The 26,615-nt window shown below is 43.1% G+C and overlaps 3 protein-coding genes across 11 annotated transcripts; 1 reads left to right on the plus strand and 2 right to left on the minus strand.

Moving 5' to 3' along the window:
* Positions 1-1,344: 1,344 nt before the first annotated feature.
* trim69 (tripartite motif containing 69) lies at positions 1,345-4,465 on the minus strand. Of its 2 annotated transcripts, none has more exons than XM_084036043.1 (6): positions 3,560-4,465; positions 3,260-3,355; positions 2,930-3,163; positions 2,216-2,238; positions 2,009-2,127; positions 1,345-1,895 (listed from the first exon to the last, which is right to left on the minus strand). In XM_084036043.1, exons 1-6 carry the CDS (start codon positions 4,190-4,192, stop codon positions 1,351-1,353), a joined length of 1,650 nt encoding a protein of 549 aa, XP_083892169.1. In that variant the 5' UTR covers positions 4,193-4,465; the 3' UTR covers positions 1,345-1,350. The 2 variants fall into 2 exon arrangements, with proteins under 2 accessions (XP_083892169.1, XP_083892170.1); XM_084036044.1 differs by having other exon boundaries at positions 2,009-2,124; positions 3,560-4,464.
* Positions 4,466-7,982: 3,517 nt separating this feature from the next.
* LOC311030359 (calsenilin-like) lies at positions 7,983-19,572 on the plus strand. Of its 2 annotated transcripts, XM_084036060.1 has the most exons (9): positions 7,983-8,229; positions 10,987-11,161; positions 17,047-17,171; positions 18,016-18,085; positions 18,202-18,272; positions 18,358-18,465; positions 18,548-18,652; positions 18,898-18,960; positions 19,064-19,570. In XM_084036060.1, exons 1-9 carry the CDS (start codon positions 8,224-8,226, stop codon positions 19,109-19,111), a joined length of 771 nt encoding a protein of 256 aa, XP_083892186.1. In that variant the 5' UTR covers positions 7,983-8,223; the 3' UTR covers positions 19,112-19,570. The 2 variants fall into 2 exon arrangements, with proteins under 2 accessions (XP_083892186.1, XP_083892187.1); XM_084036061.1 differs by lacking the exons at positions 7,983-8,229; positions 10,987-11,161 and adding an exon at positions 15,543-15,890 and having other exon boundaries at positions 19,064-19,572.
* Positions 19,573-22,492: 2,920 nt separating this feature from the next.
* On the minus strand, positions 22,493-26,537 carry LOC311030396 (uncharacterized protein). Of its 7 annotated transcripts, none has more exons than XM_084036123.1 (3): positions 26,379-26,537; positions 25,455-25,837; positions 22,493-25,376 (listed from the first exon to the last, which is right to left on the minus strand). In XM_084036123.1, the coding sequence occupies exons 2-3, from the start codon at positions 25,831-25,833 to the stop codon at positions 24,349-24,351; spliced, it is 1,407 nt and encodes a 468-aa protein (XP_083892249.1). In that variant the 5' UTR covers positions 25,834-25,837; positions 26,379-26,537; the 3' UTR covers positions 22,493-24,348. The 7 variants fall into 7 exon arrangements, with proteins under 7 accessions (XP_083892249.1, XP_083892250.1, XP_083892252.1 ...); XM_084036124.1 differs by having other exon boundaries at positions 22,493-25,361; positions 25,440-25,837; XM_084036126.1 differs by having other exon boundaries at positions 22,493-25,262; positions 25,377-25,837.
* Positions 26,538-26,615: the final 78 nt, after the last annotated feature.

Genomic DNA, 26,615 nt, shown 5'->3' on the forward strand with positions numbered 1-26,615 from the left:
ACCGTTTGGCATCGAAAAAAAAGGAAAAAGAAATTTGACCTCCAAGTATAAAAATTACCTGGATCTTCCAGCAACCATAGTGCAAGCTCACTAGTGCTTCCTTTAACCCCGCCTCCCATATGGAGGAAGGAAAATAACGCTGGATTCCACTATTATCTACTACTATTCCAGAGAAAAGTGTTTTTGGGCCCCATCACATAACAGAACCAGGAATTGTAATTCGTTTGGCCATTATGTAAAATTTGCTTCAAAACAAAGCACTCTTCCTCCTTGGCATATATTGACACACATTCCTTACAGGTCTGAAACTAAGGCGAGAGGTTTAGTGAGGGGATCGCTGATGCTAAGGGGCGCTGACTGAGCATCGGTATTTGAGAGTGAGAGCTTGTGACCTCTTGTTACTATTAAAACAGTGATGGATAGGACAGCATGTAATCAAATGACAAAGAGGTTCTATCATAAATGTTGGAATAAGCAGTTGGGAAAAAGAAGAAGTTTCAAGAAATGTTTTTATTAAAGTCACACATAATTCCTTGGATCAGCCTGGGTAAACTGTTGGATCGGTCATGGCTTCTAACGTAACAAGTAAGCTTCTATATCCAGAGTTAAAACCATTTGTTCACATAAAAAAAAAAACATTAAACCAGGTTAATATATGTCATATTCTGTCACCAGTTCCAATCAAAGAGAACATCTCCTACGGTCCCTGAAAGCACCAAATACATCATATTATGTGGCACCTTATAATCAATGTATTGAACATAATGTATTCAGCATGTCCCTAAAATCACAGTAAAAGTGATACAGATAGTTTATTGAACGTAATAGTGTATAATGCAGAAAAAAAGGTTATTGGATCATTAAAAAAACATGATAGTGAACCACAACAGTCAGGTGACAGTTTCACCTTCTTCACTGAAGCACAGCTCCACTAAAATGTAACGTGTGGCGGTAGATCCAGTCTACCAACAATATGTTATTAAAACGACAAACAAACAAAAAGTCCTCTAATAGCGCTTCACAGCGAGTCGGTCCATGTTTTGTCCATATGGTGTGAATGTGTGTGCACAGTCCGACCACTGATCAACAGGTGGCGGTAAGAAACTAATACAAGCTGCAATCCGCCAGCAAAGACAGAGAAGAAGAAGAAGACAGCGAAAGCCAACACATGAGCAAACCTGGAGATGAGCAATGCTGAAAATCAGCTTAGTTCATGTTTTATGAGGAAGAAAATGATTTATTCTGGTGAGTAGTTTTGATCATGTGCATTGCATAAGTACAAATCTACTGCTCTAGAATGATAGTTTGGTAACTGTTGACCCCTGTGTTCCCCTTCCTGTTGTATTTCTTTTAAATCTTTGGCAGGAAAACTTTGAGAGGCTCATTTTCATGCACTTTATCCAGAAAGCCCAGGTTGAAGTACGGGTACAGCGTCTCAGTGAAGGTCTCCCCGAAGGTGTACAGGTGCGTCATGCACTCTGCATTGTAGAAGGACACCAGGCCCCTCTTGTAGTCCAGGTACACTCCGATCCTGGCCAGTGGCTCCTCCAGGGACAGGACTGTGGGGGGTGACGTACCTGCCATGTACTGTATCCCGTAAGAGAGGGAGAGAGTCCAGAAGCCGTTGGCTGGGAGGGCCTTGATGACTCCCTTTCTAGGCACCGACTCCCGGGCCACCCCCACAGTCCACACTGTGCTGCTGTAGACTTCGATCTCCCAGTAGTGGCGCCCGTGGGTGAAGCCCTGGCTCCCCAGCAGTGACAGGGCGGCGTTGAACCTGTAGGGGTTGTCCTGCACCGTGTGGTTAAAGGTCTGGTAGCGAACACAGGTGAGGGAGGAGGTCAAGCTGAGCCAAGGGTTGGCCGTGCTGGAGTTGAAGGTGATGGCTGCTGGGACTAAATAGAGGGTGGGGGGGGGGGAAATAACAAAGGGTTTAAATGATTCTGGTACGCATGTGAGCCGTGTTGGTTTCTGGGTAATTCTGTGCTTTTTAGTTTACATCTGGTACCTGGATAAATGCTTCCTTTCATGGATTTCCACACTCTGTACTGCAGGGGCCCTGCAAAGCGGCCCTCGCACAGGCTGGGCGGCGTAAACGTAGGTTTCTCAAACTTCAGTGAAGGCCTGCTAACAGAGGCAGAGTCAGAACAGTAAAGAGAATAAAGATTTGTATAAAAAAACCCCGTCCAGGATAGAAATAGTTTCCCACACTCACCTGTGGAGGAGGACTTTGATGCTCTGAAACCAAACACGGGAATTCACACAGGATGAGAGAGAGAGAGAGAGAGAGAGAGAGAGAGAGAGAGGCACACACACACTGGTGATTAGTTTTGTTGTGTCTGAAAGGAGAGAAAGCTTTTTTCCACATTACATCAACGTCTGAGCTCACGCTATCCCACCCTGTGGGATCTCCCTGTGGCCGGGGGAAAGTCCCACTGCTGTGGCCGAGTGCATGGCCCCGTGCCTGAGCTAAACTCCTTATCCTCCAGATCAGAGAGTGAGATCACTGGCCTACATCCTGTCTCCGCTCACTCCGCTCGGTCCTTTTGTTATTAGTAAAAATAGCCACAGTGTGAACACTTTTACCACCATGTAAAATGTGATTCTTCAAATAAATGCAAACTGACATTTTTAGGGCCTTTTTAAAAGAATAGTGTACAAACAGTAATGCTAAAGTGGCCACACCTGCTGGTTTAAGTCTTGAATCGTTGGCACGGAAATACACAAAGAAACTTAATTTCATCCCAAATACTTTTGTCTTGTTTCATTGTGGTATAAATAGTTCCCGGAAACACATGGGTTTTGAAGAGGTCAGCATATTCTGGCTGTAATCGTCCCCAGAGCTGACTCATCATGCTGTTAATAATTTCCAGATGGGCCGTGTTCTGTGTGTGTTAGTGTGTGTGTGAGTCCCATGAGCTGAACTCACCCGGAGCAGAGTGAAGGCGTCCTGCTCCCTCAGCTTGTCCTCGATCTCGTGGACGGCCCCCTGCAGACGGGAGATCTCCACGCAGAGCAGGGCCTTGTGCTCGTCCAGCCGGATCAGCTCCCTGCGCTCCTCCGTCTTCAGCTTCACCTGCAGCAGCTTCTCCTCCTGGTACAGGAACTGGTGCAGGTCGCTGAACTGGGCCTCGATGCGCTGCTTCAGGTCGGCAGTGTGCTCCTAAGCAGACGGGAGGCGATGGTTTTTCTCTTTCGTCCTCTAACATAGTGATGCGTTATGATGTGCATATATGTTTTGGACGTGTTTTCCTCTCACCTTGAGCTTTTTAACCTCGTCCTCGGCTTCCCTGTCACACTGCAGCGCCGTGTTGAGTTCAGTTTTCAGGGAATCCATGGAGCTGTTCAGAGACGCCTGGCAGGAAAGACACAAAAACAATAGCTCAAAAATAGACTCATCCGCAGTGATGTCATTCAGATGGGATGCAGTAAACTTATCACCATTACAATGACCGTATGTACTTGTCCATGCAGTGAGTAAAATATACACACTCCACTATGAAGCCCAATAAGGTAGAATTTCTGAAAATAAACCGAAATCATGTAAAGCGTAACTCACCCTGTACTTGTGTTCAGCCTCCTGGACACACACCATGGTGTGGTTCCTGTGCTCCTGGGAGAGACCGCACACCAGGCACACCAGCTCCTGGTCCTCCTCGCAGTACAGCTTCAGCTCCTCTCTGTGTCGGCTGCAGCGTGGGACCGGAGCGGGAACCCTCTCTGGCACGGGGACCTCCGCCAGGCGTGGTCCGGGCCCGCTCTCCTCCAGACCGTGACAGTAGCTCTCCACTATGTTGGCGACGATGCGGTTGGGCCTGTAGCTTTGCCCGGGGGAAAACATCTTCCTGCACTGGGGGCAGGAACCTGTGTTTCCCTGACTGGGGCCCCGGGGACCGGTCCAGTAGCCCTCGATGCATCCCTGGCAGAAGGTGTGATCACAGGGCAAGGACACCGGCTGCTTGAAAAGATCCAAGCAGATGGAGCAGGTGAGGTCTCTGCTGATCCTGTGCGCCGAGCTTTTGGTTACTTTCCCAGCTATGGGAGGCGGTCGCAGCTTTTCCATCGCTGCAGAAAAGTCTCCTTCCTTTGGTTTCCAAATCTTCTTGTCTGCCTTTGTCCCCTGGTTTAGTTTTTCCACGTTCTGCAGATACACTGTCTGGATTTTCTTCACTTCTTTCTGATTCTTGCTCATTCCTTTGCCTTGATTGTTTCCCTTTGTCCTGACTGTACAGCTGGACCTTCACGTCCTTCCTCTCCTGCAGAGTTGAGCTGCTCTCTTCGGCCTCCGGTCTTCCTGTTGATTGTGGGGGAAGTGGGTGGTGCAGAAGCAGCCACAGCCTCTCACATCCTTCCAGCAGATAGTGAGTGGATGTCAATGAGCCCCCCTTTTTTCCCTCCAGACCGACGTCACATCTTAGTCAGGAAACCGAGGCGGGCCGTGGATATTCTATCCTTGGCTTGTTTGTTTAGTGAAGTCTGGCCCGTAAGTGCAAGCAAGCCCTGCTTCACTACACTCTTAATCTGCTGTCGAGTAACTCCAGAAAAATGTAAATCCATTTCAAGTGAGTGTGAGACGGAGAGAGAGAAAACGGAAACATTTCTGCTCTCGGCCCAGTTAGTAATTGTTGTTGCTGAAACATGATCATAAGAAGATTTACACAAAGAAAGAAAATCATCCTGCAGGGAAAAAAAAGTTCCACGACGGGAAGTTTCTTTCCCCCATCCAGTTATCATAACAGATGTTTACAGCTTGGTCCCTGAGGGCAGGAACATCTGTCCAGTAAACTGGAGGCTCTTTACAACATGCTAGTTGAACGCTTTTATGTGACTTGCTTCAAAGGAAAAGAGTCCCGCCGTATATCAGCGTGTGAGCTGTTTAAATATTACAGGCTGTTACAGCGGGGGGGCAAAGTCAACACCTGTGATTAGTCAGGAGAGAGAAACTACGGTTAGAGAGAGAAGAAGTATCGAACGTTTAACATCAGACTGTATCAGAGTTTTGAGTCCATGAAATGCATAAAGGGAGCAGGTCAGCAGCTAGGTTGGCATGTTGGACAATGGTGACATCTGGTGTCCAAACTCATTATTCAACAAAGATGAATTATTATTATGCAGTACAAGATCAGGTGTGTAAAAAGTGTTGGAAATCTATGCTCATAGTTCTACTTTCTGTCAGTGAAAAATCTTAAAATATTTGTTATTATCCGTTTTTTTTTTTAAATGCAGGGAGGCACAAGTAGAAAGACAAATTGACTACAGTCAAATTTCTAAAAAATTATACTTTGTTCTGCCTTGTAGATCAAGGATCAGGTAGACGTTTAATAAGATGTAGTCGCACAGAGGTCTTGGGATTCAGATAGCAGGGAGGAAATTGAGTGTGCAAGTGGTGAATAATGGATTGAGAAAGGAACATTCTGCTCTGTGTGTATCTTGCTATCATTCTCCAACCAGAAACCCCCACAAGTTAGTTTCAAACAGACACACTATAAGGCCAAGTGTGTGAGCAGGCTGACGGAGCGATGAGGAGCTGATGAGGAAGCAGGTATGCTGGTGTCTGTGAAGAGATGACAGGTGTGACAGCTGTAATGGTTGCAGCTCACCTCTTGTCTGGTTTAGTGGACCACCAGGACCATCGCAGATGTGCTGGACATGTGACCTCTGAACTCAGCCTCTGTCCGTGGTGCTGAAAAGGGCTGCTGGAGCTGTCTGTGGTGCTGGACTGTTCCAGGTACGGCGTCTTAATGTGTTTCACAATCATGAAACATTTTGACGGATTCATGTTTCGCAAACTAAGACAAAAGTCAGGAGTTTCCCAGCCATGTAGATGTTTATAGCTTCCTGCAAACCCTGCAGTCAATCACAGCAGATATGAAACCTTTATCTGCTGTCTTCCACGTCCCCGGAGGTTTAAGCGTAAAATAAGTTAATTGGTGGCATGCTGCGTAATTAACTTGTAACCTTCAGCGGCCCCTCATAAAAAGGACCATCTTCAGGGCTGCCCAGGCCTGCACGCTCATAATTAACGCATTAGACAGATTAGGGTTGTTGAGTTAATTAAAACGTTGACATGCTTTGGCATTATAATTCCTGCTAACCTCATGGGTCAGGGAAATGTTAGTGCGGTGCAGCGAATTAGATAGATTAGACGGGGAACATGGTTAGTTTCACTGTTAGCACGTGTTAGCATTCAGCTCCGAGCTCAGCCTCTCGGTCCCTTTAGCACGACTCTTACTCCTGTTTGTTTATTGCTTCTTAGAAAGTCAGCTTTGAGGAAACACGACACACTTTTATTGTGTAGTTTTGTTTATTGGAATAGCTGTGGAGATTTTTTAATTTTAGTTCCTTTCATGTGTTTGGACATTTGGGGAAAGCATTATATAACGAGTCTAAACTACAAGAAACCTTTAATGTTCTCTATTTTCTATAAGTCATAAACAGGATGTTGTGTTACGTTTTCAGGCTTTGAGCGTCGTCTCTTATCATACAAAGGGAGGAGAGGCTGTGGGTTTTTTGTGGCACAGTGTGATACAAAGTGTGATTATGTGCACAAATGTGTGCGGCCATGCATGTGAGTGTGGCAAATTCCGAAAGGAAATGCAACATTGATGAGGACGTAGAGAAAATAAAAGATGCTGCCTTTTGCGGACACACATACGCACACAGGAGGCATCTGCACTGAACACACACACACACACACACACCCTCAATTACACTCTGAGCTGGTGTGTAAGGCACCGGGGAAACTGGAGGCTCTCTGGAACTTGTGAGGCTAAAAATAACCTCTTTGTATAACCTGTATGAGATAAGAGGCACAAGAACAGATAGAAAATGTTGAATTTCTCCAGTTATGATGTTGGTGGTTACGGTGGTAAAGATATTATTTTCAATGAATATGTTCTCTGACATCTAATTATATTAAGCAAATTAAATATTATACATTTTATTTGTCCAATTGCTAATTAGAAAATGTTAGTTTAATGAATAGATATAAATGTAATAGCTGCTAGCAGGTTGTCATAGTAACCAGGCATTTTGTTTGTGTTCCTTTTACAAATTACTGCACACATCCTGACAAACACAATGCAGTGCAGATTGCTTTTCTGGAATAAAAGTCCAGACAGTGAACAACATTCTTTCCATTACCCGACACATCTTCCTCCCCTTTCTCTCCCTCCCTGCAGATCTTCATCTCTGTTTTTTTGTCACACAATAAAACGCCCCCCTCCTCCTCATGACTTTTCGTAGAATTTGAGAAGAGGCACTTAGCAGAAGCAGAGGCAATGTCGGAACATATTTTGGGCACAGGAGGAACAGCTTCCTGTTCTCGTATCCGTTTACCGTCCAAGTCAATGTGGAACCTTGGACGGGAGCAGGTGCGCGGTACAAAATGTGCTCCAAATGGGACATAATGTCACATTTCAAAGTCAAATCAAAGTCTTTTTGACTCTTGAATGTTTTAAGGAGAACATAACACAATAAATACTGTAATATTTATGTTTTTAAACACTGAAATAACTAAAGATGAAGTAAGATTGTCTCTGAATGGTACATAATGATTGTTTTTTCTCTTTCTACGCACCTAAACACTGTAAATCTAATAAGATAACGCTCTTCCTATAATAATAATAAGGTATTATTTTTATATATTATGACTGAGCAGGATCACACTGAGAGCCCAGTACCCCGAGCTACAAAATCAGCAAATCTATTAAGACAATATGTGGAGCACACTTTGAAACACAGCAATCCTTTTTTAATTTCCTCAGAGTGTCACACTGTTGGCGACTGTCTGAGTTTGGGCTCATACACGATCACCGCAGGTTATGATATGTCTGGCGTTTTCTAATAATAAGCGTCACGACGTGAACACCTCATCCGCACCTCGCTCCCTCTGTCGCTCTATAAATGCTTTGCCTCCTCTTCACTTGTTGAGAGCAGCTCAGGCTTGTGATGCCGACGAGGATCACGACTCTGTGTTTTCTAATCCTCTGACTCGTCAGGTTTGCTTTCGTTAATCTCTCGCTGTGACGATTGTGTCACGGCGTTTGTCCTCGACACGCTGTGTGTGTGTGAGCTCAGCACTCTGAGCAGCTCTGCTCCTCCTTCAGATAGCTGTTTTCTCTCTGCACGCTGCAGATCACTCCAGTGTCGTCTGAGGAACGCGAGCAGAGGAGGAGTGCAGCGGTTTTCATCCTGCAAAACAGCAACACACTTCCAGAAGCAATGCAGGTACAAATAACATTCATTATTGCTATACATGCACTTATTGCAGGCATAGAGTAGCATTCAGGATGATGTTCCTTTTATGTGCTTATGCTGTACCTGGTACTTTTTGAGCTAATGTACTGTGATATTTGTACTTTCTAATCTAACAGCAGCTGCAAGTTGTAACCGAGGCAAAGTGAGGCATGCATTGTTTCCAGTGGTGGAAGAAGTAACCTTCTCTGGCATAGTTTATACTAAAGTTATATAAAAATACTCTGCCATTAGTATTATTGCATTAATATAAGCATCATTTTATGTTGGCTGGTTGATAACTTTAACTAGTTTATTACATAAATACCCACACTTTTTCCGAACGTGGCATGGTCATTGATGCCTGGTTTGAGTATTTCACAAACCGCTGATCTTCTAGCATTTTCACACGCAACCATCTCCAGTGTTCACAGAGAGTGCGTTGTGTTGTTGTCCAGATGTGTGGACGGGCTACAGCAGCAGAAGACCCCACCAGGTGCTCCTCCTGTCCACTAAGAACAGGAAACAGATGCACAGGCTCTCAAAAGTTGGAGAACAGGACACTGGAGAACATCAGCTAGTCTGATGAGTCTTGATTTCTGCTGCAAAATTTAGATAGCGAGCCTGAAAGCATCCTGACTTGGACCAGCTCAGACTGGTGGTGGAGGTGTAATGGTGTGGGGGAGATTTTCTTGGCACACTTTGGGTCGATTTTAAGACCTCAGTCGACCTGAGTATTGCTGCTGACCACGTCCATGCCTCTATGACCTCACGAGCTCACTGTGCTCCACAATCACCAGATCTCCATCCAATAGAGCACCTTCAGGTTGTGGTGGAACGGGAGATTCCCATCATTGATCTGCAGCGACTGGGTGACGCTACCAACCGGTGTCAGTGTCCTTTTAAGCCGTACTGGAAGAAACAAACAACCTTACAGATATCTGGTTGTCTATGTGGAATTAGTCCTAGCGTCGTGTGCATGCGTGCGTCGGATTGTGTGCTCTCAAACGTAACACGTGATGATCTGTGGAGGATGGTCGCCCGCATATTCATGATGACTTAGACGATGATGACAGGGAGCATCTCGCTACTCGGCTTCATCACTTTGAATAATGCAGCCCTCTGGATGCTAAAACCCCAAATCACCTTCTTCCTCACATCTTCTCCACCAGTTTGTTGACCGATGTTTTACCATGCTTGATTTATTATCGGGTTCACCTGAACCCGTAGAATGAATTTGGTGATCTTGTGCATGTGTATATTATGTGTCCATTCGTTTGTGTATTATTTTGTGTCCGTTAAGAGTCTCAGTCCTTCACTCATTGTCGTCTTCTTCCGCCTCACCGTGGCAGCCATCCCTGATCTTTTATTGATACGGTTTTAAGGAGTGTGAATTATTGAGCGACGTTCTTGATGTTCTCTATGCTTTGGCATCTCTTCATATTCAAATAGGGGACCAGGAGGACAGAGAAACTCCCCTGGTAGCAGTCCTATCTATTTTCTCTACTTCACTCATTACAACCTTTATCACAGGCAAGTAAAAGACTGCAGAGGCAAAGAAAAGGGATTAAAAAAAGAAGAACCAAGCAACTCAAGGAAGGAAGAAGCCTCTGAAAGGCTTAACATGTACTAGGTATACATGATCAGTAACACTGACAGGAGCTATGAATCCATGTATGGGATTGGAAAAAACAAGAAAGATGGTGCCTGAGACAACAAAATAGAAAACTACGGAAATAAAATGAGTCACACAAAAGCAGAAGACTCAGAAATTCATAAATGTAAAGCTTTGTTGTCACTGAAATATTAAATAGAGTATAGAGTGTGCATCCAGTGTGAGATGAGATGTTACGTGGTCGTGAAAATAACTGGAAACGAGAGCTTGCATGTCCCTATTCTCAGAAGTGCTCATGTTACAAGAATATTAGATTTTTTTCCTTATTCTTTCTCTCTTGTTCTGGAAACTGACCCATTTAAAACATCTTTAATATGTCTTACTCCCTATAATCCCACCATTATACAGAACTGTTTAAACGAATCCTTTCCTAACTGCAGTGTTTAAATACGCTTGACACAAATGCAGCAAAGAGTCTGGAGGATTCTACCAGAGCCCTGCAACCACATTAAGATAATCAACACTTCCTTTTGTCAGTTTGAGTTTTGGCGTATTGATCAGTGTGGAATCGATCTGTTCATCCTCACTCACCAGTCGGCTCGATGTCTGGTCTAACTCCTCGCTGCAGTACCGTTCACCATAGGAAGCCATGTAAGCAGATCTTCCTCGCCTGAGCCTTTTACTGTTATTTCATACATATGATTAAAAATGTATAACCTGCCCTTCCTCAAAGGTATTTATGGAAAGGTTTTACTGGAGGAAAGTGTGTTTACTGAGTTCTGTGTGAGATTCTGCCCTCTCAGACGTGATACGTCTCTGTTTCAGGATCCTACATTAAAGCTGTAGACAGTGGATCATAAGTTCAAACCTGTTCGTGGGCTTGAGAGATCCACTGGACTCCAAGAGAATTGACAGGGAGAGGAGGATGATGTGTATTAAAGGACATTAAAAATGACCTTTCTTTGCATTGGAAAAATGGCTGCTTTAACATTAAAGGAATGGTATCTGCGTGGCGTGTCTGCTTTTCCAGGCAGGGTGGCTCCCTTTAGTTCCTTTGCTGTGTTCATGTGAACCCTCTGGCTGTCTTCTGTCTGCAGAGAGCTTCTCTTCTTCAGTTTGTTTTCCCTCTTCCCCAGGCGGATGAGAAGGCGGCGGACGGCGGCCTGCTGCCCGATGCCAATGGGAAAGATCCCAACCCGGGTGGACAGACGGACGGCTCCAAGTGGCAAAAACCCCGGCTCACGCGCAAATCTCTGATGAAGTGTTGTCTCGTCAAGTGGATCATCGCCAGCACCACGCAACAAGGGCCAGGTACGGGCACATAGCGCCACGCGCCACCAGACTATCACCCTCGGCAGCGACGCAGTGTGTCGAATATTTAGCATGATTGTGTGTGACAGTGGGACTGGAAGCAAAGCAGGAGGCTGATACAGTTTGAGGGCAGGCCTCCAATCTGCTGCTCCACAGAATACATGCATTTTAAAGCATCCAGCCCATCTACTGTATATATCTCCTGTATGTTCTCGGCCTTTTCTCTCATCACCAAACGCCACTTTATCTCAGTAGCTAATCGATCAATAAATGGACCGCTTTCACTTACGTCATGAACTAACGTCAGAGCATTTTTAACAGAGTGGCTGTAATGTTCTGTGATGTCCTGGTTTGAGACTTGTATCTGGTTTATAGCAGGAGAAAGACATATGGGTACATATTTATATATGTAATACGTACTTCATTACATATATAAAGTGGTCGGCTCCTGTCAGATCATGTATTTGAAAATATTAAAAAGCAAAAAGTACAGAAATGGATTCCATGACTAATTCAGAGGATCGCATGCAATTTAATTAAGGGGAGACTTCAAAAAAAAAAACATTTATAAACGTTTTCCTGTCTTTTGTTGCAAACAACAAAAACCTTCGATCTCCAAACCCCAGGTTTAGCCTGATGTTTGGTGCTTCTTGTTCTCTCGTGTCTCCACCTTAAATAATGTGCATGGGATGGAAATGTGACTTTAGTTGTGGAAACAAAGATTCCCTGTTTAAATAGGAACCATTGCCTTGGTTGTGCAATGAGTAGTAATGAGTAGTAATTAAAAAAGTAGGTGACATGTCTTTGCATTAGAATTATGATTAAGATATCATGTGTTGTCTTGACACAGGGAGGGGGGGTGGAATGGATGGAATGGAATGATGTCATATATAATTTCTTTTTTTGTTTAGTCCACCCTCATTGATATGTGTTGGGAAAAAAATATTTATGATGATTTAAAATCTTTGTATCAAGATCTCTGTAATACGCCTTAATTAATAAGTAATTATCCCCTCATATGATGCTTACTAATTATATTATATTAGCTTCAAAGAATGAAATTGGTTCTACTACATCTCCCTCTCTCTCTCTCTCTCTCTCTCTCTCTCTCTCTCTCTCTCTCTCTCACTCTCTCTCTCTCACTTTCTCTCACTCTCTCACCCAACCATTGTTGCATTTGTCTGACAGCTTCGCCTCCAAAATTATATAAGTTAAGTTAATAAAAAGATCTTAATTCATATAACATAATTGATTAACTTAATGAAGAAGACAGAATATAGAGTTTTGTATCACAAAAGAAGACATGTCACACTTTTAGGGATGAAGAGCACACTGTCTTCCTCTGACTGCCCCCACAGACCTCCTTTTACTTGCTTTATCTAAATTATTGACATTATCCTCCTTCAGCGCAGGCAGGCGTTGCACTTCACAGGCAGGACAGACATCTGTAATCTGTCTCCGTCATATCTCATAACGCACATATTTCAACTAATATATAAAAGTTGATTATTATATTATATAACTGCTGACTTCTTACTCTGCCAACAGACAGAGATGGCTGACAAATAATCAGTTTGAAAATGTGTATACCCACGATAACCATGTACAGAAATGCTTTGTCAGCATTGCATTCAATGAGCTCAAATACATCATTACTCTCACTTCCTATAAAAAGTATCAATATGGACCATCAGTTATAATGGAAGTATTTGTTGAGGCGTGAAGCAGAACTACTCCACTTTATAACAGCGTGATCGCCACCTCCTGGTGTGTGAACAGTATAGCACCGGAGTGTCTCCTGCTGTCTCTGTACAGTAGAAGTCACTCTCACACGGCTGTACCTCATGCAGTGGAAACAGTGGAATTGCTGTTTTAATGATGCCAACGATGTTGTTTCCCCGTGATGCAATGTGCACTACATGATTGATACATTACTGTGTCTACTAGTTAGGAACGTAAGAATAATGCAGTCATCATCACACAACATCGGCAAAGGATGTGTATTCTGAAAAGCGATTAGATGTCTGTTCGACAGTAATTGTACTTGCGTTTTGAGTCCTGTGAGAAGCTTATTTCTACACTTGGTTGACCGGGCTTCATGTTTTTTAGTTTCCAGTCACAGTTTGGTTATGATAAGACCTAACATTGTTAAAAGGAAATCCATTTCCAAACGGCAACGATGGCCATCTGCCCATCAGGATCTAATCTAACGCACGTTCACACTCAATTTGGGGTTCAGTATCTTTACATTTGGGTATGGGAACTGCCGAGGACTACCTCTGAGCCACTCCTAATTGCAAATAGCATCTGCCATATTGATATTGCTAAAATAATCCAGCGCCTCTTATATAAATCATTTTATATACATACATTTCTGATCACAGACTGTGTGTCCATGTCCCTACACTTCTATTTTGAGTATAATTTTTTTTAAAGAGACAAAACAGCAGAATAAATAGATAAAGATTTGACTGAAAGCATTATTCTAATGTATTTTCATTTAATTTCTATAGAGTATTTTCATCAATTCTTTATGATAATCGTGTAGTGAACATCTGATATTGAGACAATCCTGCACCACACTCATCCAGAAGTTGTTTTTGTATTGTACAGCATTGTGTGTCATTGTGTGAAGGTTCTTTTGTTTTGTATGTGTTTTTGCTGTTTTCTGTATTTTAAAACTATGTTTGAAAATCAAATTCAAAATTTGGTGAAACCTGAACAGAAATCCTACCAAGGGGCAGGTGGAATCCCCCTTTGTGTGTGTGAAACCTCCCCAGAAAGTGAATGTGACGCCAAAAATAAATAAAAATCAATGTAAGAGCTAAAAGCATGCACCACAAAAAAAAAAAGGGCTGAGAGAGAGTTGAAGCTCGGGGTGTTAAATTGTGTGACGAGAACCTGTGACGTGTTTGCTGTTGATGATGGATGATCTCAGGCTCTGAACTGTAATGCTGCTCTCACTGCAGTCATTAGATCCTGATGGTGAGGCTGAGGGCTGCACTGTCTGCATCTCTGCATGCTTAAGCCACCTCACTCTTGTCTGTATTTAATAGAAGAAGGGGGATGGATCAGCACTTAGGGTGCATTAAACAGTATAATGCTGCATTATTTTTATGGCAAGGGTGTTCCCACGTCAGCTCATACATCTTGCATGTTCTGTAATGGCTGAGTGTGTCTCCGTCCAGAGAGGTCGGATCAACCGACACATCAAAAACACGGCAACAAAACAAAAATCCATATTGGAATGCAAAGGGTAACTAGTTGTGGTATTTCATTAGTCACCCCTGATCCCATGGTTTACACTCTGCTGACTCATTAGGTAAAGTTATTATTAGATGAGGTGCACTTCCTCTGAGTGAACTGGGTGCTCTGTTAGAATGACAGCGTGTACTATTATAAAACAGATGTAATGCTATGGCCTCAGTTTACCATTTTATTTCAAATTATGATGCATTTTGGGCATTTATCAGAGCTCCACAGGTGCGACATGAAAGGTTTTTAGATAAAATCTTATTATATACAATAGACAGCTTTTATTGTTTACATAAATCCTCCCCGGCTATCAAAATGCATTCCTGTCTCCCTCTTCTAAGATGAGATTTTACCTCTCAACAATTGATTTGCCCTCCGCCCCCCCTTCGCACTTTAAAACGAGTCCATTATTCTGTGCAGAGTCATCAGCTGTGAACTGGACTCATAGTCTTCTTCACTCTTATTTTTCACTCTCATCTCAAACAAGTGGGAAAAGTACTTTTAGAAAAGTACTTTTAGACCACCGTTACCGCGTGAGTGTGTCACCTGGAGATGGCTACAGATTGACCTCCGAGGCGTCGGCTCACCTTTTTAATGTAATTCTTAACTATTCTGAACTACGCAGCCTTAAACGGAGCACCGTTTTATTTATTTTTTTACAGTCGCCACTGTCGCAGTGTTTTTCCACCCCTGAGTGAAACCTCCTGAGTGATTGCTGAACGACATAGACACAAGCAGCGCCACACAGGGCAGGGCAGGGCCGGCTCCTCCATCCTAAGTGCTGTTCATATCCCAGCCATCAGCGGATGTGGATCAATGCTTGGTTTTACAACTTTGCATCCTTGAAATGACTGAGCAAATAAAGACAGCTCAGACTGTCAATCAGGGACTATTAGTAAAGAAATTCCTTCAGTGCTCCCCCCCCCCACCGACCTCAAACCCACACACACACACACAGATACACACCGCTCAGGGCAGTGAGAGGAGATGGAGTGCTGAGTGGAGGGTGGAGCCCCTGGTTTGATGGAGTTGTAGTGGAGATCCTCAACCGAAAAGGCCGGGAGGTAAAATGCCGGCAAGTAGCAACAGAGATGGATCGTTTGCGAGCGGAGAGAGCTTTGGATCATTTTGGGGAATTGACACTCTATGAATTTGATATTTCTTTACACATGGTGGACTTTTGAACCGTTTACTTAAAGGAGAATGCTCTGCGGGCCGTCTTCTCTGTCTGAATGGTCAGTGGTGTAAGTTGGGGCTTTTAATTTTCAGTGACTGCTAATGTGTGTTGAAACACTTATAAACAAGGAGGCAGGAGAAAGTTAAGATTTATAAAAGGGCTTTTGCAAAAGCGATATCTAATGCAAGGCAACAATGGAAGTGGATGGCATGGAAGTAATTGCCATTGCTGTTGTTATCGGACTGTTTTACGTCGTGCTCAAACAGTTTGGGGTTTGGGAGCCCTTGTCACTCGAAGGTAAGACATGAAGAGGTGTTTGAAATCTGTTTGGGTTTTTGGTTGCTGGGATTGTTGCTCCTGGCCAGAAACATTCACAGCAACCAGAAACTCTCTCGGTGTACATATTGCCATGTTAATGTTGTTTTTAAATAACTCATTATGTTGGTAACTTTCAGACAGCAAACCAAATATTTTAACAGTTCTTTCTTCTTCCCCTCTCATTCCTTCATCACCATCTCTTCCTGGTCTGGTCTTTTTCAACTTCCCATTTGTGTTTTTGCTCTTGTAAAGATGGTGAGTACCTCCAGTGGTATTCCTCTGGGCATTTGCATTAAGTTTGATTTCATCCCAGCTTTGAACTTCTTCCCCCTTCATTTTCTTTATCTTTTTTTTATTGGAAAAATTACACAAAAAGTTGAATTATGGCTGCATTGAATTCAAGTGGGATTTTGTGCCCACTGGTGCTCAACTTCATCGATGGTAAAAGTGATTATATGACAAGTCGAAGGCTGTGTCTAAAATCACGCTTTCATTTCCATAATTTTCTATAAATGTCAGACCTCTGTGTGAAATGAACCCTCCGTATATTAAACCATAATATCATACCATACTTTCCAATTTCCTCTTTGGATTGATCCCAGGTTTAGAACACCTTTGCTAATAAAGAAATGTGAAAATGATAATTATTTGTGTAAAAAATCTGAGTTTTTCCTTACTACTGAGGACATTTTTGTATGTGAATGATATGGGGAAAAGAGAATGAGTCAAAGAGGGAGTTATTTCAAACAAAGCCAATGTGTGCACTATTAGAAAGGTCAAGGAGACACCTATATCATATATCTGCTTATTTCCTCTAACCACCAGTAATAATTCCTCTTTCCTTCTTTCTCATCTGCTTTGATCATGTTTAACCAACACTGTCCATTCTTCTTATCTCCCACCCTTGTCTCACCTTTCCTTCTTTAACCTCCCCATTTTGTTTTCAAATTTTTATTTTTGTTCCCGTAAAGATGGTGAGCATTTCAAATCTTTTTTTGCCTCCCGATTATTTTGATTTTATAGTATTTTCAACTCTTCCTTTGATTTTATTTCTTTCTTCCTTGTTTTACCGATATTTCTTGCCACTTTTCTTCCTCCCTCCTCTTTCCCACCCATCCCCGTTTCCCACTGACAGACAGCTGTGACGGCGAATTTGAGCTCTCAACGGTGCGTCACCAACCCGAGGGCCTGGATCAGCTCCAAGCCCAGACACAGTTCACCAGGAAGGAGCTTCAGTCGCTTTACAGGGGCTTCAAAAATGTAGGAAAACAGCCGTGGTAGTTGCTTGTCCAAATGAACAGGAGTTTTACTATTCATTGTACACGCTCTTCAGCACGGGGGCAACACTATGTGGCTCCCTGGAAATGTCCGTGCTATTGTTGAACGTCATTTTCTAAAGCCACAGGCATTGATCTGCTGCTAAAACAGCCCACAATGTGAAGGCTTCCCACGAGATGTTGGCACATGGCTTGAGGCGTGACCACACAGCATTGTGCATGGATACATGCACATGCAAGTATATGGGTGTGTATCTTCTCAGCACATTTTCTTTAAATGTGTTCTGATGCTTGAAGACATCATCATCAAACATCCAGTAATTCACAGGGAAAAGTGAAGATAAGAAGAAAATCTAATCTTATTCATCTGTAATATTTTGTTTTTTGTGAGCGCTCAGATTTATGTTGTGACCCTCTTGACACGTAAACTAAAACTAAACTTTTAAATGTTTTATGAGGTTTCTGATCACTTAAGAACTGTAATGAAATGTCCACAGGGTGCCTTGCTCTTGGTGACGGGTCACTCTCTTTAGTGACATCTGATGATGATGTTACATCAGCTTGTGCACCTGTGCCATGAGGCTGTTGTGGGATAACTGCATTGTAAGGATTCCTACAGATAAAGCACAAAAGGTCTGGATTTTCAATTTGCCATTGATGAAGCTTCTGGATATCCTGCTTTGTGTTGCCCCCTAGTGGCCACAAACCTGCGCAGCAGAATATCAGCAATACGAACTTTAATACTCTGTTGTTGTTGCTATTTGTATTATTACAAATCTAATAAGTACCAACTAATGTTTGTAAACTGTTTTTTTTTCATTCAATAGGAATGTCCCAGTGGGCTGGTGGATGAGGAAACTTTCAAGACAATTTACTCACAGTTCTTCCCTCAAGGAGGTACATCAACAGATACACATGCAGCATGTAAAGGACTGCCTTCCCTGATCACAGCTAATCTTGCTACTGTTTGGAATGGTAAAATGACTGATTGCATATCCATTCAATGTCCTCAGATGCAACCACGTATGCCCATTTCTTGTTCAACGCATTTGACATGGACAGAAGTGGCTCCATCCGGTTTGAGGTGAGTTCACCAAAACCGGCGGCATGTTTGTGATGGAGACAATAAAGAAAGCTAATAATGAACCTTCTCACATATTTTTTTCCAGGACTTTGTGATAGGGCTGTCTGTGTTGCTTAGAGGCTCCGTTACAGAGAAACTCCGATGGGCGTTCAACCTGTACGACATCAACAAAGACGGCTACGTCACTAAAGAGGTATATTTAACAAGCTGCTCTCATTTTCAAGGAAACATGACAGACTCTGATGCAGATCCACTGTATCTCTGGTTACCTGCAGGAAATGATGTCAATAATGACGTCCATTTATGACATGATGGGCAGGTACACCTTACCCAGTGTACGGGACGACTCGCCCTACGAGCACGTGGAGAGATTCTTCCAGGTATGTTTTAGCTGCAACCAGAGAACCACGCAGCCGAGGCCCTGGTATCTAAATATATTGTGTATTATTGCATCCTGATCAGAAATCACATCCATCACACACTCTCAAAGAAAACTAAAATCTCATGTAACAGAAAAAGCCCCTTTGAATCCTCATTTTCAGACCCATCAGAAGGCCGGACGTCTTCTAAACCCACAGTTTATCATTGTGCCTTCATCTCTCTTTTTTTCCCCACGTTTTTTCAGAAAATGGATCGGAACAGAGATGGAGTGGTGACTATTGATGAGTTCATAGAAACCTGTCAAAAGGTAATCCCATCATCAAACTTGAATGGTCATTAACGGTGAGTCGATGCGGCTTTGTGCACAAAACGACACACTTTCTCTCGCGTCTGCTTTCTTGTCTCAACAGGATGAGAATATAATGGCTTCCATGCAGCTCTTTGAGAACGTCATCTAGTTTAACTGTAATGCTGCGTAGCGCTTCCAGCTGCAAGCGTGAGAGCCTTGACTAACCTCATGTGTTCTGAGAAGGAAGAAGGGCGGGTTGTGCAACACATTTGTCATTTTAATACAAAGGAGGGCGAAACACTTTCCCTGTGAAGCTGTTCTGTGCAGAGAAATTCACCAAAGCACTTGAAGAAGAAATGTTTCTTTGCATGTCGATCTTTGTTTTTTTGCACATGATCATGCACCAGATGAGAACGAGTGCTTGCCCGACATTTAAGAGCATGCGATTCAAACCACAGTGAGCACAAAGAGGGGGTTTCATCTTTGACCACTTGGACCAATGAGAATACTTTGTTACTGTATTATACTGTAAAAAAAAGAAAAAGATAATTATGTTCCTAGGTTCTTCAGATTTTTTGTGTAAACGTGATAACCTGTCACTGTCATGTTGACCCAGAACCTGCTGAAATAAACGGATACCTTCACATGCCGATAACTCTGATATATTCTCTTCATCAACAACACAGATGTTTAACATCTTTCAAACGGGTATATTTGACGTTAATGTAACTGTAGAGCTATAAAACGGCCACATGCGTGCATGGAAAACTGCAGTGTGTTAAGCCATTGTGGAAGTGATCTGAACAAACCGTTACTTGTCAAAAATATGGCCTCGAGCAGATCTTGTGGACGAGGGCTGCAAAGCAAAATGATCAGCTCTTCCATGATGTCCAAAGGAATTTTTCCCCCGATGCGTAGCATTTGTTTCTCTGAACAATCCTCACTTGTTCTACATCCTCTGGGCTCTCTAACTTTTCACAGACTTGATACTTCAAACAAGAAGATTCAGACTGTTTAAAGCCAGACACCACGGAGGAATGCCTGGCCAGGAATCAAGTTTACAATTAGACTTCATTTTTTTGTTATGCATGATGAATATTTCCAATAACAACCCAAAGTGTTTTCTTCATATTGATAACTTGTCTGTCTGGATGAAATATCTTGAACATCTTGAATAAGTAGCAGCAAAAACAGAACCACGTTTTCTATCAGATTTTTCTCATCAAAGGAACAACGACCCTTAATACTCTCTTATGGTCTTCATCTTATTTATAGCAATTGTTCATTAGGTTAAAAAGTTATTCATCCATTTCAAAGTTTCACACTTGTAAGAGGTCCAACTCTGTATTATTATTGCTGTGCTCTTTTTCGAATGGAGATGTTCAGAAACTTTGTAGAACTTTGAAGATTTGGGTAGATTTGAGTTTGCATTTTTTTTAAATGAAGAGAGAAATTAAATCTGTAAACCCAAGCCTCAATCTCATAATTAAGATTTCTGGTTGTAATTGTACATATTAGCCATGAAATAGAAAGCAACCATGTGAATGACTCCTAAAAATGGATATTCCCCTTTTAAACGTGTAAAACATACAAACCTGTCATAGAAAACCAGCCAATGTAGACGGTAATGTGTGTGTTTCTGCACCAGCCTTTGCGCTTGGTGAATAATGGGTGAAAACCAGGTGTTGCGACCAACTGTATGTGAAATGCCGCTGTCAGCCAAAATCATTCAACCTGTACTTTATTATTGATCTTGAACCAATAGCAGAGCAGGGTTTGTTTTGGGGAGGAGCTGTTGGTGTGGAAATTATACCGATACCAAAATGTTTGACAAAGGACCTCTGGCTCCAGCATCACGACCTCTCGGGGGACCCACCAGAAAGGTAAAAACATTAAACGAATACTGCTTTACAACTATTATTTTTTGTTGTTGTTTTTACCTGCAAAGTGAATGGTTTTAGCACATTTTACCTATGATTTGGGATTCATCTCCAGCCAGACACAGAGTTGCATATCCATGTATCATTTCTACGTTTTGTAACTGCTTATGAAATGGTGCATTGCTTATCAGAGCCAGGAAAAAGGGAATCCATCGTGAAAAGGGGGAATTATGCATCACACACATAATAGGCAGCTAATCCCAGTGTTGACAGCGTGGATAGTTCTGGATGTCTGTTGTGTTGGTGCTGGTGAGCATGTGACTTTGGATGTGCGGTGACCTAATCAAAAGCTTTAATGCCAGTTTGAACTACAGCCAACAGACTTTACAAACCTCCCTCTCTCTCTTTGTCCCTCAAATAAAAGAATAATTACACCATGCAAAAATGCAAGGCTTTGTTTGTGTGTTTTACAGGGTGCAGATCACCAGCGATGACGGGCCAGCAGAAGCTTCTCTCACTGTGGGTTTGGCTGTTGCTTATGGCAGCTCTGTGCCCAGGTGCACACAGTAAGCGTGGTGGCATCTTCAAGAGTAAAGGAAAGAGCGATGGCGACAAAGCGCCTCCCTCTCAGAAGGGAGGCCTCCCCAAGAAGGGCCTGAAGTGGGCCGGAGCAGCAGCAGCCGGGATGCTGGGAGGCACCGGCACCGGATACGGTCTGGGCTTATTTGGGCGGCCGAAGCACGGATCCGGGAATCATCACAGCCATAAGACGTCCCACTCCGACCAAGACCACCGGCTCCACCAAAATGAAGGCCAAAGATTTCGCAATCAGTCTCTCTGGAGAGCCTTTGTTCGGGCTGATGCCCCCGCTCCCATGACCAACATCTTCCTCACACTCGGACATGTGGTGTCTTTCCTAATAGCTGCCTGGATTAGAGACATTTAACATCTGATCACTGGGAAAGCAATCAAACTAAATAAAAGCTCCTTTGGAAAAAAAGATCCTTCCTGTGTTTTGTTCTTTAATATAGGGGGAGTATGGTAATATTACAAACCGTATAAGAGTGCAGGGTATTATATTTTCTTCTGGGATTTTAAACGCTTTTTATTTAAAAAATAAATGAATGAGAAACTTGAGCTGGGTATCAATATAATGACTATATGGCAACTTCCTTTGGGGAATATAAACATGTTTGACTATAGCACTGCAACTAATGATTTTCTTCAACCAATTAATAATTTGGTCTACAAAATATTGTAGACAATAATATGTTTAACATTATCCAATGTCTTGTTCTGCTTGAGTAAAACTCCAAATCTTAAAAACATTGAATCTCTTATAATATGAGGAAATACAGCCAATTCTGCCTTTTGAGAAGCTGGAACCAAATGTTTGTTTGAAAAACAATTATTAACAGTTCTGTCTAGCAATTAATTATTACAGCTACAGTTTTTACCTTTTTTTTTCATTTAACAAAATGTATCAAATTCATCAATGTTAAATTAAAAACTTTACCTAAAACAAAAACAGTCTGATGTCTAAAGAAAAGTTTTCTAATGAAAAAATGTCCAAATACCCACGAGAGTTTAACTGTATGTTGTGATGCTGGTTAGGAAACCTGTTTCATTTAAATAGTCAGTTAGTTTAAAGGAGATTGTCAATAAGAATATGCTTGTGAAATTACATCATTTAGGCAGCGAAACCCTTTTTGTGTACCGTTTATTTTTGATTTAATACAAACATCACTGACAAACCATATTGAGACACAAAGCGTACAACTGCAGGTCAGATTTACACAGATGTCTATAATCCCGATATGAGCCCGATGACGCAGTTACAGAATATCTAAACTCAAGGGGAGATAAGTGCACTTGACAGACAGGCTACAGCCTAGATGGTAACAAACATGTCATCTCAAAACGATTGGGGACATGTGGCCAGAATCAACAATGAACGGGAGAAATTAAACTTAACTTTGAGATGAAAAGAATAAAAGTGATCCAGCACTGTAAAGCAATGCATGGTCACTTAGAGATGTCGACAGCAAAGAAGTCATCAAAACAGACGGCCGATAGAAAACAAGATGGAACAGTAAAAGAATCACAAACACAGAAATACAGATAAATCTCACTATACACAAATAGATACAAACCCATTAGGAAAAAGAAAAAAAAGGAGAGCAAATTTAGTGTTTGTGACAAGCAAACTCAAGTATTTACAGACCGGCAAACAGCTGACGACTGTTGATCTCGTCCTGCTGATGATAGACACGACATAGTGTGTGATGAGAAAGGTGAAGGTATAGAAGTACTGCTTAGAGTTACTTCTGGGAAACCAGAATGTCCTGAATTGTCTGACCTCATCTGTTTTAATAAAAGAGCCGCGGATTCGTCAACAAACGTATATTGTTCTCGACAGCTGCAGGCAAAGAAGCACATCAAAAGACACGTCGTCGCTGAAGCCTACTGTCAAGTGTTGTTACATGCAATAACAGGCAGCAATGTATGAGCATCATGTACCTGAGAATGAGTGGAGCTGTCCTCTACGCCGAGGACACCTTTAGTGTTATTGAGCATCCTGCCATGTTAGTATTTAATGGTTTATTGTGGGATAGTAAAGCATTTGTCCGGGGGAGAAGTGGCCTCCAGCGTTTTCCATTACGGTAAACTGATGTTCATCAATTTGTTGGTCATGAGGGAAGTTTGACGTAATAGGGGCAAGTGTTACTAATAATAGTGTTTGTGGGATCAAAATGTGCACGTACTTTATTTTATTACCATTAAATGGCCCCTCCTCGGCCATTACACAAAAACGCTGATCGTCGGAATGTTTTGTTGCAATCCGCCAGCAAATCACATTGTGGACTGGAGAACTTTATTTCTCCTTTATAAAATATGTTCTTCATCTTTAACCCTCTTACCCTGAAAGTCCAGTTTTTAAACGGGTCAAAGTGGCATGAACAATACATTTTATTATGCATATTTAACTAATTGAAAGTCCGCTGAGTTGTCCATTGCAGGTGTAAAAATGTTAAATGGATGATGTCATGATGTCAGTTGTATGGGCGGCAGATTGTTTGTTTTGTGTACATATATAAAACCCTTAATGTCACATTCCTATTTCATACAGTAGCAGATATACTGTCACGATCACTTGTCACAAAAACTGAAGTTACATACCATGAATCTGTTTTCTACGCATTCAGTGCTTCATCATGGAGAGTGCAAAAGTTCAAGGTAACAGTAAGAGTAAACAGGAAAAGATTAGTGCAGCTTTACATCACGCTAACGGTACCATGGTAAAATGTTAAAATGACTGCTGCCTCTTACATTTGATTCTTATAGTTACTATATACACATCAGCATGTTGTTACCTTCCACTAGTTGTCTGCAGTGATAATAAAAGATCGACTACGTGACCCAGAGAGCTTGCTATGGAGATAGAATACATTAGCAGGATGTGGGCGTGCAGATATAATAAAGGAAGTAGAAATCCATTTGGGGTGTGGTTAAAGGAAGATTGTTCTCACTGGAGAAGGAGCATGCTGGACAGCAGCATGAGGACGGAGGTGAAAAGTTGAGTCACCCCGTAGATCGGCGGGCTGCTGCCACTTGGCACGTGTGGCGGTGGCATCTTCTGTTGCTCAGCTTTTCGTTCCTGCAGAAAACTCTCCGAGTACTCCATGTACATCTCAACACAGCGTCGGGACTTCTGTTGGTCAATTAGGGCCGGGTATCCGATCTCCTCGATGCCGACGGTGTCATCATCCTCTTCGCCTCCTCCCTGACTTTCGGGCATGGTCGAGCTTCTCTTCTGATCTTTAAGAAGGTCCGTCCTGTTCATACAGCGTTCCATGAACTTGTCATAAGACTCTGCCCGTGGCGGAGGCTTGTACTCGTAGTCTCGGCCAAAGTCTTTTTGATCGGTGGACTGGGTGCCATAACGCCGGTACATGTAGTTGTTGTAGTATTGCTCTTCTTCTGGGTTTCGGAAATTGAAGTGCGGTCGCGGGAAGCGCCCTAGCCCATAGCCGACGGCCATTCCAGCCACAGCGCCAACGCCTGCTGCCATCATGGCTTTTTTGGCAAAACCTGAAGACTTCGGTTGGTAACCCATACTCTGCACGGAACGAGAGAAAGGAGACCCTCCCATCCCATGGCCACCGTATCCGTAGCCTCCTCCACCAAAGCGGGGACTGAGGATCTTGTTATTTGGGTTCCAGTTTGGGTATCCACCAACCCCTCCACCAGGGTAACCTCCTGGATACGCACCAGGCTGACCCCAACCCTGTCCTGTATTCCCCCCTCTGACTGGGTAACCACCTGCAGGGTAACCACCTGCTGGGTAACCACCTGCTGGGTAACCACCTGCTGGGTAACCACCTGCTGCAGGGTAGCCTCCTGGGTTGCCAGCTCTGCCAGGGTATTGGTTGGGATAGCCTCCTGCTGCAGGGTAGCCTCCTGGGTTGCCAGCTCTGCCTGGGTATTGGTTGGGGTATCCACCTCCTGCTGGGTAGCCTCCTGCAGGTGGGTAGCCTCCTGCAGCTGGGTAGCCTCCTGCAGCAGGGTATCCTCCTGGGTTGCCAGCTCTGCCTGGGTTTTGGTTGGGATATCCACCTCCTGCTGGGTAGCCTCCTGCAGGTTGATTTGGATAATTACCTCTAGCTGGGTTCTGGTTGGGATATCCACCTGCAGGGTTCTGGTTTGGATAACCTACAGGGTTGGCTTGACCAGGAGACTGCTTCGGCACACCGGCTGCTGGATAACTTCCACCACCAGGATATGGATTGCTGTTGCGATTGGGATTCTGCGGCTGTCGTGGGTAGTTTCCAGGCTTAGAGGATGGTTTTGTCCCACCCCTGTTGTTGGAAGACCATGAGGTTTTCTTGCTGCTGCTGCTGCTGCTGCTGCTGCTGCTGCCTCCTCCTCTTTTGGCCCATGTTGATTCGGTGTTCAAGAGAAGCACAATAAGAAGGGACAGAAGAGCCACCTCACTCATCCTCCCCATCATGGCGCTAAAGAGAAAAGTGTTTCAAAGTATTGATCATAAAAAAACACATTTTTATAAACATAAAAACAAACATAGCTTGCCGTGTTCTTTTGGCTGACATCCAAAACGCTCCGGTGCGACGTTTTCATTTAAAAAAAAGAGCCACAATGGATCGTTTTACAACCATTTCTATTCTTCCATAGCCTATAGAGAATGTAGCAAATGTAATGGGAAATCCCTTATTCAATCCGAAAGACAGAATCGTAATTAAATGTCGGAGATATTTAATCGGAGCACTCCCTCCACGATTCGTCGTGGTTCATCTAAAAAAAAAGAAATAGGCCTAAATAAATACACATCAATGTGCCAGCCATAGCCACGATGAGTAATCGATGAGCTGTTTTTATTTTATTAAACGGCAAGTAGCTAGTAACGTCAGTGCCACCCTGCCCATCTCCTCTGTTGAACAGAACAACGCTTCATCTTTATAATACTCTGTCCTCTCGTTGAGTCAAACCGCAAACATACATTTTTACCGACCACCGTATAAGTGAATTATTTCTCACCGTGAACTGACGCTGTGTCTGCGTGGCTCGATGGTAATTCTGCGTTAATGTGTTGTTGTCTTCCCTCTCGGCCCCGTTATGCGCTCCGACTGATGGTGGCTTGATCTGGCTGGGGTGCGCTCGATTCGTAGTACCGCCAAGTGCCACCGCGCAGGGAATAGAGGTGGGGACAGTCCGCTGTGACGACGCGTCGCATGGTCACGAGATAAAAAACAAAAATATTATTCTTTCATCATG

Source organism: Eutrigla gurnardus, assembly GCF_963514095.1.
Source record: "Eutrigla gurnardus genome assembly, chromosome: 19".
NCBI lineage: Eukaryota > Metazoa > Chordata > Actinopteri > Perciformes > Triglidae > Eutrigla > Eutrigla gurnardus.